The 18,442-nt window shown below is 46.2% G+C and overlaps 1 protein-coding gene across 1 annotated transcript in view; it reads right to left on the bottom strand.

Moving 5' to 3' along the window:
- LOC124613899 overlaps positions 1-18,442 on the bottom strand; it is a 57,461-nt gene that overhangs the window by 15,324 nt on the left and 23,695 nt on the right. Inside the window, exons 3-4 of the mRNA XM_047142647.1 lie at positions 17,918-18,210; positions 4,425-4,607 (exon numbers count right to left, since the gene is read on the bottom strand). Of these exons, the coding sequence (XP_046998603.1) occupies positions 4,425-4,607; positions 17,918-18,210 (476 nt within the window). The remainder of the gene's footprint in view (positions 1-4,424; positions 4,608-17,917; positions 18,211-18,442) is intronic.

Here is an 18,442-nt window from a genome sequence, read left to right as displayed (position 1 = left end):
TGATTAAAATATGTTGGGTGCAAAATTCTACCAGATGGCTTCCTCTTCCATTCCTTCCCCCTGTCAATGTTCAACTTCTACTTTTTTCTTCTGTTCCTTTTCCAGCTATCTAATTCCAGTCAACCATCACAGTTTAATTTTCATCTCTTTTAAGTATCTGAATAATTTCCTTTATATCATCATACACTCTCTCAATCTCTAAATCGTCTGCGGAGCTATTTGGCATACAAACTTTTTCTTGTGTGGTGAGTGTCGGCTTCGTTTCTACTTTGTCTGTGAAAACGCATTCACTATATTGTTCACAGCAGTTTACGCACATTACCTCCACTTGATATTATCTTGATAATCCTGTACTGACCTGACCAAAAGTCCTATTCTTTCTACCACCATACGTCACTAATCCACAAATTCTCACTACATTTTACTTCAAGCTATCCATTCCCATTTTTAAAATCTCCTGTCGACGTACGAGGTTATGAGATCCAACACTCCACGATCTGACCAGTAGAATGCCATTCTTGGTTTCCCTGATGCCAACACCGTCCTACGTAGTCTCTGCCCGGAGATCCAAATGGGGGATTATTTTACCCCCTAGATATATTGTTCAGGAGGATACCATCATCATTTAGCCATACAGTAGAGCTGCACGCCCTTGGAAAAAATTGCTGTCGTAGTTTCTTCTTGCTTTCAGCCGTTAGCAGTACCAACACAGCAACAGCATGTTGGTTGGTGTTAAAAGGCTAAATCAGCCATCGTGGAGAGCATTGCCCCTGCCACTACTGAAAAGACTGCTACCCCTCTACAGGAACCACACCTTTGTCTGGCCTCTCCACAGACACCGCATGGTTGTAATTAAACGGCAGCTACTCGCAGAGGTGCAGTGTGGGCTGTAATTATCGTATGGCGGCGAACCTTGGCGTTGATGTTGCGTTTGATGCGCAACAGATTTACGCTGGTAAAAAGCTGGTTCCAATTTTGGCCGCCAAGTGCAAATCTGGTGCTGTAAATTCAAGAAAGACATATAAGCATGTTTCCTTATACACTCCTGGAAATTGAAATAAGAACACCGTGAATTCATTGTCCCAGGAAGGGGAAACTTTATTGACACATTCCTGGGGTCAGATACATCACATGATCACACTGACAGAACCACAGGCACATAGACACAGGCAACAGAGCATGCACAATGTCGGCACTAGTACAGTGTATATCCACCTTTCGCAGCAATGCAGGCTGCTATTCTCCCATGGAGACGATCGTAGAGATGCTGGATGTAGTCCTGTGGAACGGCTTGCCATGCCATTTCCACCTGGCGCCTCAGTTGGACCAGCGTTCGTGCTGGACGTGCAGACCGCGTGAGACGACGCTTCATCCAGTCCCAAACATGCTCAATGGGGGACAGATCCGGAGATCTTGCTGGCCAGGGTAGTTGACTTACACCTTCTAGAGCACGTTGGGTGGCACGGGATACATGCGGACGTGCATTGTCCTGTTGGAACAGCAAGTTCCCTTGCCGGTCTAGGAATGGTAGAACGATGGGTTCGATGACGGTTTGGATGTACCGTGCACTATTCAGTGTCCCCTCGACGATCACCAGTGGTGTACGGCCAGTGTAGGAGATCGCTCCCCACACCATGATGCCGGGTGTTGGCCCTGTGTGCCTCAGTCGTATGCAGTCCTGATTGTGGCGCTCACCTGCACGGCGCCAAACACGCATACGACCATCATTGGCACCAAGGCAGAAGCGACTCTCATCGCTGAAGACGACACGTCTCCATTCGTCCCTCCATTCACGCCCGTCGCGACACCACTGGAGGCGGGCTGCACGATGTTGGGGCGTGAGCGGAAGACGGCCTAACGGTGTGCGGGACCGTAGCCCAGCTTCATGGAGACGGTTGCGAATGGTCCTCGCCGATACCCCAGGAGCAACAGTGTCCCTAATTTGCTGGGAATTGGCGGTGCGGTCCCCTACGGCACTGCGTAGGATCCTACGGTCTTGGCGTGCATCCGTGCGGTCCGGTCCCAGGTCGACGGGCACGTGCACCTTCCGCCGACTACTGGCGACAACATCGATGTACTGTGGAGACCTCACGCCCCACGTGTTGAGCAATTCGGCGGTACGTCCACCCGGCCTCCCGCATGCCCACTATACGCCCTCGCTCAAAGTCCGTCAACTGCACATACGGTTCACGTCCACGCTGTCGCGGCATGCTACCAGTGTTAAAGACTGCGATGGAGCTCCGTATGCCACGGCAAACTGGCTGACACTGACGGCGGCGGTGCACAAATGCTGCGCAGCTAGCGCCATTCGACGGCCAACACCGCGGTTCCTGGTGTGTCCGCTGTGCCGTGCGTGTGATCATTGCTTGTACAGCCCTCTCGCAGTGTGCGGAGCAAGTATGGTGGGTCTGACACACCGGTGTCAATGTGTTCTTTTTCCATTTCCAGGAGTGTATAATGGATCAGGAACGGACTTTGGCAGACAGGGCCAAGCAAGAGAGAAAGACATAACATTGAATTTATTATTAACTGCCGCTTACACAGTTTGTTCAATGTGGGCACCGAAGACTTTACGAGTTGCTGCATTCGTGAAACGAAGTTGCTCGCAGCGTTTCCGCTGCAATCTGAGCAATGTGTTTCCGTATACTGGCCTTCAGGTCAGGTAAAGACCGAACGTGTTCCTGGTAAACGCGTTCTTTTAAATATCATCAGAGCTCAAAAGTAACTGGATTCAGATGAGGCGGTCTTGAAAGTCAGGCATCAGGAAAAATTCTGGCGATAACACGTTCGTGGAAGGTAGTATTAAGCAGATCTTTCACTACATGAGGTGTTACCCCATCTTGTATGAAAACAAAAGTTTTCACACAGTTGCGCAGCAATCACGTGCTGTATAAGTAGATCTTGATTAAGTGCCGACTTCGTGGTACTCCTGACGGGTCCTGTGTGTGTATTCTTTTCAAAGTAAAACGGATCGGGAATAAAGGAGCTTATGGATCCACACCACACAGTCACACACAACAAGTGCAATGGCACAACAAGCGGTTTAACAGTGCCCCGAATTCGGTTTTTTGTCTATTCGCTGCGCTCTGTAGTATAAAATGTGCCACGTTACTCCACAGAATATTGTCTGGCCATATGCCATCAACTTTGATCCGTGATGGAAACTGAAGACCCAAACTCAGAACGTTGCTGCGTATTATGAGGCTTCAATCGTCTAAATCTTGAAAGGGCACCTGTGTAAAATGGACCGCAAAACTTTCCGTACTATTGACCACTGGATTAACAATTCTCGTAGCACTGCACAGGCATCCGGGACACGTGCTTCACAGCCAGTTACAACATCAGTAGGCTAGTCAACAACTTGCATCAGGATAGGACACCTTCCTCTTCCAGTTGCCACACCAAGCTCACCCATTTTTTTTTTTCGAATTTGATTATCATCTTCTTTAAACCATTTAATGAAACTATGTCTGCCGGCCACGGTGGCCGTGCGGTTCTAGGCACTTCAGTCCGGAACCGCGTGACTGCTACGGTCGCAGGTTCGAATCCTGCCTCGGGCATGGATGTGTGTGATGTCTTTAGGTTAGTTAGGTTTAAGTAGTTCTAAGTTTTAGGGGACTGATAACCTCAGATGTTGAGTCCCCTAGTGCTCAGAGCCATTTGAACCATTTTTGAAATTGTGTCTCTCGCCAGACCTTGTAGTCGGCGATACTCTCTCAATGCAACATTTTAAGTGTTACCGTTCAAATAACAGTTTCATTAACAGTGCACGGTCTCTTTTCTTGACAGCCGTAGTTTCAGTCACGTTATGGCTTGTCAAATGGCAGCATGGATGTCATACCGTCATACAAGTGTACAGTGCCAGATTTGCACCTCGTGCCACTACTGGAACTAATATTTTGTTCCAGCGTAAATCGGTTCTGCTTTAACACATTACAATATCTACCAAAGTTCGCTGCCACGCGATAGTTACACCCCACACTGGATCTCCGCGAGTAGCAACACCTGTTACATCTCTGCTGTGGTTTCACCTACCTTTGCGGTTGAGATATGCAAACCACCTCACCCATGTTTCATTGTGTGGTCCTCCCATATATGATCATGATGAAAAAATCAGTGAAACTGTAGCTGATGAGGATGTTTTTCGAGGGTCTTTCTAAATAGGAAACACTATCAAATGGAACGTGGATGCGGTGGAAGTGGTAGTGGCGGCAGAAGCACTCTCCACCACGCAACGGAAGTTGGCTTTCAGAATACAGACACAGATGCCAACTGTACTCGCGTGAAAGTGTCCTTGACGCAGCCTTCAAATCCTCCACCATCTCAGTGCCAGGCAATGAAGGGTGCCTCGTCTGGCAGAAGAAGAGTACAGCTTCGGCTGTGCGTGGTGCCGGAAGTAGCAGCGGGAGCTGGTCAGTACTCACTCGTCGCTGGTGTCGCTCCAGATCTGGCCGTGCTCGCACTTGTACAGGATGGGTCTGAGGTGTCCGCCCGTGTTGACGCAGACGTAGTAGATGTGCTGGTTCTCCGGGATGGCGCCGTTCTGGCCCACCGTCTCGCAGGCCGGCACCGGGCCCTCGGTGCAGACGCGGTCCAGCTGCGTCAGGCTGCGCACACAACACGCACACTGTTACTGAGGAGTGGGGCCACCACTCTGAAAAGTCTGAGCGAGTGGCGGAAATTCTTGGTTATCAGAAAACTTACCTCCACATCTCCTTATATTAATACAGAAAAGAAACCGATGGCATCTCATTACAAGATTAATGGTGACCATGTTGAGCATGTCACATGATACACTGCTGGCCATTACAATTGCTACACCACGAAGATTACGTGCTACAGACGCGAAATTTAACCGACAGGAAGAAGATGCTGTGATATACAAATGATTAGCTTTTCAGAGCATTCACACACGGTTGGCGCCGGTGGCGACACCTACAACATACTGACATGAGGAAAGTTTCCAACCGATTTCTCATACACAAACAGCAGTTGACCGGCGTTGCCTGGTGAAAAGTTGTTGTGATGCCTCGTGTAAGGAGCAGAAATGCGTACCATTACGTTTTCGACTTTGATAAAGGTGGGATTGTAGCCTATCGCGATTGCTGTTTATCGTATCGCGACATGGCTGCTCGCATTGGTCGAGATCCAATGACTGTTAGCAGAATATGGAATCGGTGGGTTCAGGAGGGTAATACGGAACGCCGTGCTGGATCCCAACGGCCTCGTATCACTACCAGTCGAGATGACACGGATCTTATCCGGATCGTGCAGTCACGTCTCTATCCCTGAGTCAACAGATGGGGACGTTTGCAAGACAACAACCATCTGCACGAACAGTTCGACGACGTTTGTAGCAGCATGGACTAACAGCTGGGAGACCGTGGCTTTGGTTACCCTTGACGCTGCATCACAGATAGGAGCGTCTGCGATGGTGTAATCAACGACGAACCTGGGTGCATGAATGGCAAAATGTCATTTTTTCGGATGAATCCAGGTCCTGTTTACAACATCATGATGGTCGCATCCGTGTTTGGCGACATCGCGGTGAATGCATATTGGAAGCGCGTGTTCGTCATCGCCATACTGGCGTATCACCCGGCGTGATGGTATGGGGTGCCATTGGTTACACGTCTCGGTCACCTCTTGTTCGCATTGACGGCACTTTGAACAGTGGACGTTACATTAGAGATGAGTTATGACCCGTGGCTCTACCCTTCATTCGATCCCTGCGAAACCCTACATTTGAGCAGGATAATGCACGACCGCATGTTGAAGGTCCTGTACGGGGGTTTCTGGGCACAGAAAATGTTCGACTGCTGCCCTGGCCAGCACATTCTCCAGGTCTCTCACCAATTGAAAACGTCTGGTCAATGGTGGCCGAGTAACTGGTTCTTCACAATACGCCAGTCACTACTCTTGATGAACTGTGGTATCGTGTTGACGCAGCATTCGCAGCTGTACCTGTACACGCCATGCAAGCTCTGTTTGACTCAATGTCCAGGGTTATCAAGGCCGTTTTTACGGCCAGAGGTGGTTGTTCTGGGTACTGATTTCTCAGGATCTGTGCACCCAAACTGCGTGAAGATGTAATCACATGTCAGTTCTAGTATAATATATTTGTCCAATGATTACCCATTTATCATCTGCATTTCTTCTTGGTGTAGCAATTTTAATGGCCAGTAGTGAATTTAAGGCTAATATACTAAGAAGCGTCTCCCATAAGTCCAACCCCTCGTCCAAGTCGTGGGAGATGGGCAACGGCACAAAGTAGGTGACTGCCTATAGGGGCGATGTACAGCGGGGACTTCGTGTGCCCCAGGACCGCTACGGTAGCTGGGAAGGCCCTATGGGAACCCTGAAACGTGACGGCTAACGGGGCTCTGGTGAAGCTGCGATAGGCCTAGCAAGCCAGTAGTGGATAAATCAACTGCCTTCAAAAAGGGAACATGCCTCGGATCACGGAACGGATTTAAAGGAAACCGACCAAGCAATGGAAAAGGATTACGAGATGGGTTACGACTGGGCACCTTAAACGTAAGGACTCTAACTGGGAAGTTAGAAGAAATTGTAGAAATGATGGAAAGGAGGAAATTGGACATCTTGGGACTTGCTGAGACTAGGTGGAGAGGAGTTGGTGAAAAACCACTAAGTAAAGGATGTAAACTGTACTGGATAGGGAATGAGAGGGGAAGAAATGGAGTAGCAATAGTGGTCAGAGAGGGTCTGCAGGAGGAGGTGGAAGGTATCAATGATCGAATGATAAAAGCCAGAGTACGAGTGAAAGGAAAAAGCATTGAAATCATCCAAGCATATGCCCCACAGGTGGGGTGTACAAAAAAGGAGAAGGAGGAATTTGAAGATGACATGCAAAAGCAGCTAAATGGAGGTAATCAGATTATAATAGGGGACCTCAATACCTCAATGCACATGTTGGCACAGACAGGAAAGGATTCGAGGAGATAATGGGACCAGAGGGCTGGGGGAACCGAAATAGAGAAGGAAAATTGTTGCTGGAATTCTGCAAGAGGAATGGGCTGGCGATCGCAAATTCCTGGTACAAGATGAGAAGTAGCCACAAAATAACTTGGTACAGTGGAGACTGGTCCCAAACTTCAGTAGTAGACTATGTACTAGTGGATAGGCAGATGATGAGCAGCCTCACAGATGTTAAGGTCATTCCATCTGAGGCCTTAGACAGTGACCATCGGCTGTTGGTAGCCACCCTGAGAGAGAAAAAAGATAGGAGGGCAACAGACATACAGGAGAAAAGGTTGAAGACATGGATGCTGAAAGAGGATGAACGGAGGACCCAGTACCAGACACTGATCAGGAAGAAGCTGCCAAAGGAAGATCAGAGAACAGTGGAAGAAGAATGGGGGGATTTTAAGAGGGCCCTAGTTGAGGCAGCTGAGACTGTGTGCGGAAGAACTAGCACAAAGAGGAGAAGTAAGGAAACCCCATGGTGGAACAACATATGTAAAGAGGCAGTACTTCGAAAGAACAAAGCCTTCAGAGAATGGTTCCAGACCCGAACAGAGGAAGCTAGGGTAAAATATAAGGAAAGCAAGAAAGCGGCACAGACCATAGTAAGGGCGGAGAAGAAGAAGTGGATGGAAAAATGGACAAGAATGTTAGAAGAGGACAGTGAAGGGAACAAAAAAGTACTTTACACCATGGTAAGAAATAAGAGGAACGACAGAAGCGAGTGCCTGAGGATCATGGATAATAATGGAAGAGTTGTGGAGAAAATGCATGAGCTCAAAAAGATTTGGAAGGAGTACTTTGAAGATCTGTTGAATGCCGCCAAGCGGGTAACTAACAGCGATGGAGAGCCTAAGGCAGCAGACGATTATAATAGTGGGGAAATTGATGATCTAACTTGGAATGAAGTGGAAGAATCCATAAAGAGGATAAAAGGGGGCAAGGCACCAGGTTGGGACGAAGTAACAGTGGATATGATACGAGCAGCAGGAGAAGTAGGAACCCAGTGGCTATACAGAGTGCTGAGGGTGGTGTGGAAGGAGAACAGAATTCCTGAGGATTGGAAGAAAGGAATTATAGTCCCGATCTTCAAGAAAGGGGATAAAAGGAGATGTGAGAACTACAGAGGAATCACCCTGCTATGCCACTGTGGAAAAATCTATGAAAAGATCCTGGAGAAGAGAATAAGAAGCAGTATTGAAAGTAGACTGCAAGAGGAGCAGTATGGTTTCAGACCGGGAAGATCAACAACGGACCTCATATTTGCGGTAAGGCAACTGCAGGAAAGGCACTATGAGTACTGGAAGGACTTAATCATGGCCTTTTCAGATATTGAGAAGGCGTATGACAGTATCTGTAGGGACAAGCTCTGGGATGTGCTGAACGCAAAAGGGATAGATGAAGAGATAACACGAAAAGTCAGAAAAATGTATGAGGGAAGTGAGAGTTGTGTGAAAGTGGGGAGGGAACGTACTGCATGGTTCAAGCTGGAAAATGGGCTGCGACAGGGAAGTGCACTTTCCCCTTTATTGTTTATTATTGTTATGGATGAAATCCTACAGCAAGTATCAGATGCAATTGGAGATCATAAAATGAAAGCAGTGCTTTTTGCCGATGACCTGATGTTATGGGGAAATCGCGAGAAGGAGGTGCAAGAGCAGTTAGATGTATGGGAGGCAACGGCAGCACAATATGGAATGCATTTCTCTGCAAAGAAAAGTGAAATAATTGTCACAACAAGGAAGGGGAATAGGTCAAATGTGGATATAACTTGTGGAGGGGAAAAACTACAAGTGGTAGAGAACTTCAAGTACCTGGGAAGCATGATTGAAAGTAAGGGGGGAAACGCAATGGAAATAAATGAAAGGTGCAGAAAAGCAGGGCAGTTCTACAAATGCATTAGGGGGCTTATTTGGAGCAAGGAGGTGCCACAGAAATCCAAGGGAATGATATACCGAACCTACTTTGTCCCCATATTGGCATACGGAAGTGAGACATGGGTAATGCACAAAAGCGACAAAAGTAGAATACAGGCTAGTGAAATGAAGTTCCAGAGGAGCAGGTTGAGTGTAACAAGACGAAACAGATTGCGAAATGTGTATGTGAGGGAAAGACTAAAGGAGGAACCAGTACAGGACAGGATAGAAAAATCGAGACTGCAGTGGTATGGACACATAAAGAGAATGGATGAGGGAAGAATTCCAAAGAGGATGTTTGATCTGCAACTGGAGGGGAAGAGGCCCAGAGGAAGACCAAGAGATAGATGGGTGAAGGGAGTGAAGGAATGTGTGACGAGAAGAGGAGAGAACTGGACGAAGGTGGAAGAGGGGGAATGGTGGAAAGACAGTACACGATGGAGAGGCTTGTGTTCCCGACAGACCCAGCCAGTGGCTGGAAACTGTCCAAGATGACGATGATACTAAGAAGCGATATGAAATGCGACGGTTACATAAAATGAGTGCTGGAGAAGGCGAGTGAAAGACTTAGGTTCAATGGAATGATTCTGGGAAAATTCAGAAAATCTGTAAAGGAAATCGTACACAAGATGTTAGTGTGAGCATTTCTTTGTTTCAGTGTTTGGAGTATTTAAGAAGTATGCTTGACAGACATGTAACGAATTCAGCTGTGCTGCTAGGATTATAACAGGTTGGCTAAAAATAGTTGAAATAGCAAAAATGTATCTGCATTGTACAAATATAATGCTGTATTTTTTTCTTCTAATAATTTCCGGGTATGCAGCCGGATCCCGTCGACATTCTGCCAAGATATTTCGGCCCAGATACGTCCGGCCATCATCAGGTAAGTACACAACTACTGAAGAGCCCAGTTTTTTTTTCTTTACTGTGATTTCATTCCCCTGCCCCATATGGGCAGGGGAGGGCTGTCAGCGGCACAATCTGCCGCTCTTCAGCCGAGTGACACGACAACTAAAACAAGAATAAAATGATATATATATAAGGAGATAAAAAAGGGGAACATAAAACAGAGTAAGGGGAGAAAATGGAGGTAAAATATACACTGGCATGAAGAGCCCAGGTGCAGCCGCGGTATTTATGTCGAATCTCGCGCATGCGAAATGTACTGGCATCCTACAGCGCATGCGCGGCATAGTCGAGTTGTACGTGCTGCCCTCGGTGTTGAAAGTAAAAAGATCATCTAGTCATTGAGTACCGAATGACGCCGTCGATTTCGCTGTGATTGTATAATTTTAATAACAGGATTTCAATTTTTATCCAGCTGAAAGTCGGCACGATTTATAAGATTATCGGCAAGACGTATTTCCACTGATTCTTTGATTACAGAATCCCAAAATACGGAAGCCGGAGCTAAAATTTTTGTTCCATTGTATTCCATTGAATGTCCCAAAGAAATACAGCGCTCTGCTATTGCCGATTTTGACGGTTGCCGCAGACGGGTGTATCTTTCATGTTCTGTACATCGTTCATGGACAGTTCTTGTCGTCTGGCCAATATATGCAGAGCCACATTCACAGGGAATTTTGTAGACGCCTGTTTTATTCAGTTGTAAATCGTCTTTAACGGATCCAACCAGGGCCCGGTTCTTTGCTGGTGGACGGAAGATAACCTTGATTTTATTTTTCTTCAGTAATCTGCCTATTTTCGACGACACATTCCCGGTGTACGGAAGGAACGCAGTTGATTTATAGTCGTCATCTGCGTCCTCAGTGCGTTGCTTCTTGTTATGACAGTTGCGCATGGTCTTCCTTATTTGGCGTGAAGTGTAGCCATTCTCTTTAAAAACCTTCTCCAAGTGTTCTAATTCTGCGTGGATGTTTTCATCATCCGATATTACATGCGCTCGATATATTAAGGTACTGAGAACACCGGCTGTTTGTGCTGGGTGATGGCGGCTTGACGCCTGGAGATACAGATCTGTGAGAGTCGGTTTCCTGTACACAGAATGTCCTAATGACCCATCATTTTTACGGCGTACTAGCACGTCTAGAAATGGTAAAGTGCCATCTTTTTCAATCTCTATCGTGAATTTGATGTTCTCATGTAACGAGTTTCAGTGATGAAGGAATTTCTCCAGTTCCCGTCTGCCATGAGGCCATACAACAAAAGTATCATCCACGTACCGCCATAAGACCGTAGGCTTTAAAACAGCAAACTCAAGTGCTTTCTCCTCAAAATCCTCCATAAAAAGATTAGCTACCACAGGGGACAAAGGGCTCCCATGGCGATGCAGTCTGTTTGTTCCAAGAATTCGTCATTGAATAAAAAGTACGCTGAGAAGAGCATATGTTCAAACAAGGCCGTCAGTTCTGCACTGAATAAGTTACCATTCCATTAAAGGCACTTTGGTAAAAAGTGAGACCATATCAAAGCTGACTATTTCAGAAGACACACAATGCTGTATTTTTACAGGTTATCATGTGCTACGAAATATATGTGCTGAGCGAAATGCAGCGTCATAACACTATCATTAAATAAGTGCAATAAAGCAGTTTAACTACAGTGTCTGCCAAAGTCTGATCTATATTAGCTAAGTACCCAGCATTGCTTGTGTATGTATCATTTACTCCAATCTTCTATTAGTCCATCATCTCTTTCCCCTATGATCTGCGGAATGTATTGCAAGGAAGTGATAAATTAAAACGACATACATGATGCAGCAGTTTCTTACACATCTCAGTGTTTATGGCCTCATATCTCGTATCATACAATGATATATTTTTCTAGGTGCATTCAGTGGCATATGTGGACACTTCCACGAAACGTGGTGTGATTAGAGTTAGTAGTAAAGAAATGATAAATTAAAACGTCATACATAAGCGACAGTTTTTCGCACATCTCTGTACTACGTATCGCCAAATGATGCACTTTTGTAGATACATTTAGCGGCTGGTGTGGATAATGCCTGCGAAAAGTGTTGGAATAGAGTTAGTAGCAACGAAGTAATAAATCCAAACGTCTTGCTTGATGCGACAATTTTTCACGCATTTCAGCAGTTGTGACATCATATCTCCTGAAATATGCGTCGTACAATGACAACATTTTATGGTACAATCATTGGTACATGCGAATACTTTCTGTGAAATGTGTCGCGAACACAATTAGTTCTAAAGAAGTAATAAGTTAAAACGTCATGCTTCATGCAGCAGTTTTACTGCATGAACAGTGAAAACGTAGTAAACGATACACTTTTTTTCGTCGTTTTGTGGAGGATATCATGGATAAAAAGTTCTGTAAAAGGTTTGAAATTATGTTAAAATTTTGTTACAAGTCTTTAAGTGCTCTCTTTCTCAAATAAAGGTATTCGGGCGTTGTGGGCTACACTACTTTTTCACTCCCACGCCACCCCTTCGATGGGTAAGTGGTTCTTATCTTCCCAGCAATGATTCTCGGACAGTAATATGTGTACCAACTTTGGCTGAAATCGGTTTAGTGGTTTAGGAGTAGATGTGGGACATACATACATACATACGTATATATATGTAAACACATCTATTTTTATGGTAAGTGCTTGTCTGATCTATGATGTCAATGGCCTATAATAATAATCAACAAAAATATATCAAAGTAATAAGACACATGCTACGAAAATGTCTCGTCTGTTCTAATTACTCTGTTTAAACTAATGAGTCTTGCTATGTGTACACAGCCTCTAACATTCTCTTGTGATCGTACATTGCATACTGTAAAACTACTAAAGGTTCCAACTTATCACCTCCTTCCACAGATCAATAGCATAAAAAAGAAATTTTCTAAGGAATCAACATAGTATATACATTCTACACAGTGTCATAATATACCATTATAATTTAACAGCTCCAAATAAGTAATTCAGCTGCATTGTCTGTTCCAGTTTAATAACAACCCAAAGTCACATAGCGCAACAAAAATAAGATCGTCTATGCACAAACTATCTTAGATCGTCTAATGCTAGAGCACTGCATTTCGAACACCACATATAATTCATTGCATTTATTAACTTGTAAAGATACAGCACTGCATTCGTACAACACATATACACTTTTATTGTTTCCAATTGTTTGAGACAAGTTGTACAATACGACCAAAAACTTCGACATAATCTTTACCACGTAAATTTGTAAGTTTTGTTTCATTAGTATTAATAACGTATGTATGCTCCAAACTGTTTGAATCGTTTTTATGGATATTATTCAGCGACCTTACAATATAATTTGTTTACTGGTGAACAGACAGTAATGTATAGACTCGTGCAGACGATCATTAGTCGAATTATGAGCATTACTGACGTCTGTGATAGGCTGATAGTTCCACTAAATCAGTAACCATTATAGCTCGTGTGGCTCATGTATAGGAATGTCGATGCCTAGGATAAAGCTGGGAAGGATAACATGGCACAGCGTGAAAAGTTCTTGAAACATGCTTGTCCATCTTGGGGCCATTAATATCTAGAAGGTATGTCAGAATTGTAGAGGCAGACCATCCATACTGGGGGATTTGTTATTTGCATCCTTGTTGAGGTAGCCTTCACTTCGTCCCTGGTGATCAGTTCCATCAATTGGGTATTCCTTCCATTGGTATGGTGAGAGTGATGTAAGACAACACCTGATCAGTTGGTGTTGTGTTGGCAACCCCAGCACCATAGATGTTTTGGTAGTGGTCGGTGATGGCTGAGACTATTTCAGATTATTGGGTGAGAGTCTGTCCCTGTAACATGAGGAGTTTGGTTATTAGCTGTCGTCGTCGATTGCGATGTGATGCGTAGTAGGTTCCTCGTGGTCCAGTGAGTCTTGTAGACATGTTTTCACGAAGACCCCCCGTAGATGACGGCGGGCCATCGTTACTATGCGCCCCTTTATCTGCTACCGCTCCTCTGGAATGTCAGGTCGGGTCCTTCAGTGACTATGTCCTGGAGGATGGCACAGTGGTAGTAAATTGTGTATAGACGCCATTTCGCCTTTTCCTTCCCGTATCGCATCAGGGTTTGCCGTAAGGAGGCTTCACACACTGTAACCACCTTTCTGTAGTCGTTCTGTAAGTGGGTAATCACCGTTTTTAAGTTGTCCAAGTCTCTGTTATGCGTTGTTGACTTCCGCCTCCTGGAGATGTGTGATGTTCATTTTCCATAGAGTTTGACTACGCCAGACTGGTTGTTGTGATTTGAGTGGAATCGTGCAGATGTATGCATTGTGGTCTGAGAAAACCAGCGACCACAGTTCAGCGTCTTGGACATCAGATGCTAGCTCCCGGGAGATGTAAATTCTATCAAGTCGACTTTCCGAATGGCTTGAGGCCACAGGCATTGCCACACTTCTCTTCCCATGCGTCACTGAGCCGGAAGTCTCAGACAATCATGCACAGTTCTTAAGAGGTGTTAAAGTGAGGCGCCTGATCTTTCTGTTGCAAGAGACAGCCGATGTCGCGCCTGATTTTTCTGTTGCAAGACACAGTTGAAGTCGCCTCCAAATATGCATCTAGCATAACGCGCTAAGGATGACAGAGCAATGTCTTTGGAGTAGAATGTGGCTCTCTCCTGTTGGTGGGTGGATCTAGGTGGGGATAGATGTTGATGGTATATGACTTCATAGTGGAGAAGACCGCGCCTATTGCTGTTGGGAGAATGGAGAGATCCATAACAGGAATTACTTAACAAACGTATGCAGTCACCCCTGCCAAGTCGGTCACCAGCAGAGGTGTAATGTATATATCTTGCAATGTGAGGTAGAACAGCCAGTTGTGCTTCCTGTAGGAGTGCAATGTCAACGTCGGATGCCAAGATCACGCCTCATAACATAGATAATTTTGGGGTCGAACTGATGTGGATGTTACTGGTTGTTGCAATCCTGTATGATTGGCAGCGCAGCAAGGCGAGGTTTGGTATAATGTTGTAGGTAATTGAGGGCAAACAATGAGGTCATACAAAATCCTATTTATCCCCCAAGGTTGTAGCCTAAGTATGTTTAGGTTGTGGCCGCCAGAGGCGCCAACGCCAATAGAGTCTCGGCGAATCTCCTGCTTCAGTGTTGTAGGATTTTGACTGATGAAGAAGTGTCCAAAGGGATGGATGCATCCTCTGGTTCGATAGCCCTCTGACTTGTTGTTGGGGTTGATGTCTGTTCATTCACAGGAGTTGGGATTACATTAGTGACCTCAACTTCAGTGGACTCATGGTCATCATCCATAGGAACTGCAACCGAGGTGTCACTGGGAGGTGAGGCATCCAGACTGGAGACAATGTGACGTCTGTGTTTATGGCGCTTGGGTGACCGCTGCTTCTGTCACTAGCCGTCCACTTCGGCAGACAGGAGCGAATCATATTGTTTCAGCACAGAGGCTGTCACTGGTACCATCAATGATGTAAACTCCATCAAGTCGTCTAAGGGATGGCTCAAATGGCTCTGAGCACTATGGGACTTAACATCTGAGGTCATCAGTCCCCTAGAACTTAGAACTACTTGAACCTAACTAACCTAAGCGCATCACACACATCCATACCCCAGGCAGGATTCGAACCTGCGACCGTGCCGGTCGCGCAGTTCCAGACTGAAGCGCCTAGAACCGCTCGGCCACAACAGCCGGCGTCTAAGGGATGATCGGCATTTACAAGTGGTGGTGCCGTTGGTGCCGACATGGCTGTTTCTTACTGTGGAGGCTGTGCAACAGTAGTATTGGTGGCGTCCGATAAGGGCTCCGATATAGGCGGTGGTGCGAAGTTGCAGGAGCAATGAGAGCCTTAGAGTTGCAGACAGGGAGGGATGTCCGTCGTGTGAAGCGATGCTGGAGACATTCTGATCGAAGATACCCTTTCTTGGTGCATATTGAACAAGTCTGTGATTGACTGCTGTCGCATGGGAGCCGCATATCTGGAGGTAGGATGGCACATAACGACGGAGGTCTATGATTATCTGGTGGACGCCATTGAGGACCGGATATGTTCGAAATTGTGCCCACCGTTCGGCTACATTAGCCATGAACGGTGCCTTAAGGACGTCCATGACGTTGGCTGCCAGGAGTTCGAAAGGCAGTTCAAAGACCCGAATTGTTCAAATGGTTCAGATGGCTCTAAGCACTATGGGACTTAACATCTGAGGTCACCAGTCTACTTAAACCTAACTATCGTAAGGACATCATACATATCCATGCCCGAGGCAGGATTCGAACCTGCGACCGTAGCAGCAGCGCGGCTCTGGACTGAAGTGCCTAGAACCGCTCGGTCACATCGGCTGGCCCCGAATTGTTCACATGCCTAATCCTGCGTGATCGATTGTCACCAGCCCTACGTTAGCCCTCTGCTGTGTGTTCGGAAGGATCTTATCACAAGTCGCGTCATTGGTGACTTTAACATGCACTATACTGCATGTTAAAATCACCAATGACGCGACTTGTGATAAGATCCTTCCGAAAACACATCAGGGGGCTAACGTAGGTGCGGGGACAGTCGATCACGCTGGATTAGGCATGTGAACAATTCGGGTCTTGATAAGTGGATGGCCGGCCGCGGTGGTCTCGCGGTTCTAGGCGCGCAGTCCGGAATCGTGCGACTGCTACGGTCGCAGGTTCGAATCCTGCCTCGGGCATGGATGTGTGTCATGTCCTTAGGTTAGTTAGGTTTAAGTAGTTCTAAGTTCTAGGGGACTGATAACCACAGCAGTTGATTCCCATAGTGCTCAGAGCCATTTGATAAGTGGATGCTCACTACGTCATTTTCCATGATATTGGCTACATCACGAAGAAAGAGCTCTACCTCAAGGGCCTTTAGTCCTGCATAGTTACAGCAGAACGTGAAACAGAGTGTTGATTTACGGAATCTGTTCACCATTGCTCTGGAGTATGAGACGGCAAGCAAGTAATGACCACATAAGGTAAACAAAAGTAGCAGTGCTCTCCAGACGTGGTGATATGGGACGACCACACTGCTGAGCTGCTAAAGCCAGACTGTGCTACTCAGCTATGGAGGCGGACGACATCCAATGAACAGTCCACATCTGAAGTCACTAAGCTCTCCTGATTGATCTATACTGCTGTTACTGCTTCACTACAGCTGACACAGTACTCCAGTACTCTCTGCCTCCTTTTGCATTGGCAGGTCCGCCTCTCGTGACATCTAGCGGTCAACTTTGGTTACGTGAAAGGTGGCTACACTGAGTCACAGCGCCAGAGATTGCGCCAAAGATTATTATTCCGCCGCCTCCACTGGGGCAGTAGTAATTCAGAGGTTGCCGTGGGCAGTACTTGTTGAGAGGATGTCGAGAGCAGTACTAGTTCAGAGGATGTCGTGTGCAGTTGTTGTTCTGTTGGGCGAGAGAGTAGATGCTGTTCGGTTCGTGTAATGAATAGATGGAAGATGTTGCAATGATTGCAGTGTATTTTTCGTCAATATATATGGAGGTAACAAAAATAAAATTTTATATCACATTTCCTTAATGACAATGCCTCTTGGTCACAGGTTCAGTCAACAAAGCATCTGGCTCGTGTTCATGTATTAGACTTGTAATTCTGGTTTCTATGTGCAATTATAGTATTTCTGTTTTTTCAATTAGTCATTGTAAATGGTGTTTAAAATTTCTTGTCGTATTGAGGAAGAACCGTGCCAGATACATGTACGTTGAATCACACTACCACACACAGAACAGTTACACTTGTGCTTTGTTGTTTCGTAGCTTTTATAGTTGCAGGGGACTTAAATAATCAATTGTGTTAACGGAAATTTCCCTTCATTCTTTACTGTTATTTTATGCAGTCAGATTGCGTACTAATACTAGTCAGGGCCAACTGGTTACGAGACTTCGTAACCGGACACACACCTACTAAAATTATTGCATAATAATTAAGCCCCCATGCAACTTTTGATCAGTTAATCTAGATTTCGTCCAAATGAATAAGTCCTGAACTTACGGAAAGGGGATTACATCGTAAAATAAGTACTTGTCTAATTAAGAAACACATTCAGTTAATGCCAGGCCTGCAGGCACACTCACCTGCAGTCAGTGGTGAGAGGGTCGTACGCCCAGCCCTCAGTGCAGCTACCAGTGAGGAAGGGAGGGCGGTTGACGTCGAGGCACAGGTGGTAGACGGTGCAGTTGTACGGGTCTGGAAGGTATCCGGTGGCGTGGCACATGAAGCCGCTGTCCAGCGTGTGGCAGTCAGACTGTGACGGTGCGACGCACGTCATGTTGGACGCGCTACACCTGGTGCCACTGCTGCAGATCTCCACAGGCATGGTCGTGAAGCCGTCCGTGGCGCTCGAGCCATCTCCCAGGCACACCGACACCTGCGGGTCACGACCATACCGCTAAAGTGTCCTTCACATATACTCCGCAAACAACCTTACAAGTAGCATCTGACGAAGATCGCTGGTAAAAAAAAAGCACTCCGTCTTCAGGCCATATGTGGCCCATCGGGACCATCCGACCGCCGTGTCATCCTCAGGAGAGGATGCCGATAGGAGGGGCGAGTGGGCAGCACACCGCTCTCCCGGTCGGTTTTATTTGACCGGAGCCGCT

Source organism: Schistocerca americana, chromosome 4 (genome assembly GCF_021461395.2).
Source record: "Schistocerca americana isolate TAMUIC-IGC-003095 chromosome 4, iqSchAmer2.1, whole genome shotgun sequence".
NCBI classification, from domain to species: domain Eukaryota; kingdom Metazoa; phylum Arthropoda; class Insecta; order Orthoptera; family Acrididae; genus Schistocerca; species Schistocerca americana.
This window is presented reverse-complemented; position numbering and strand designations above follow the sequence as displayed.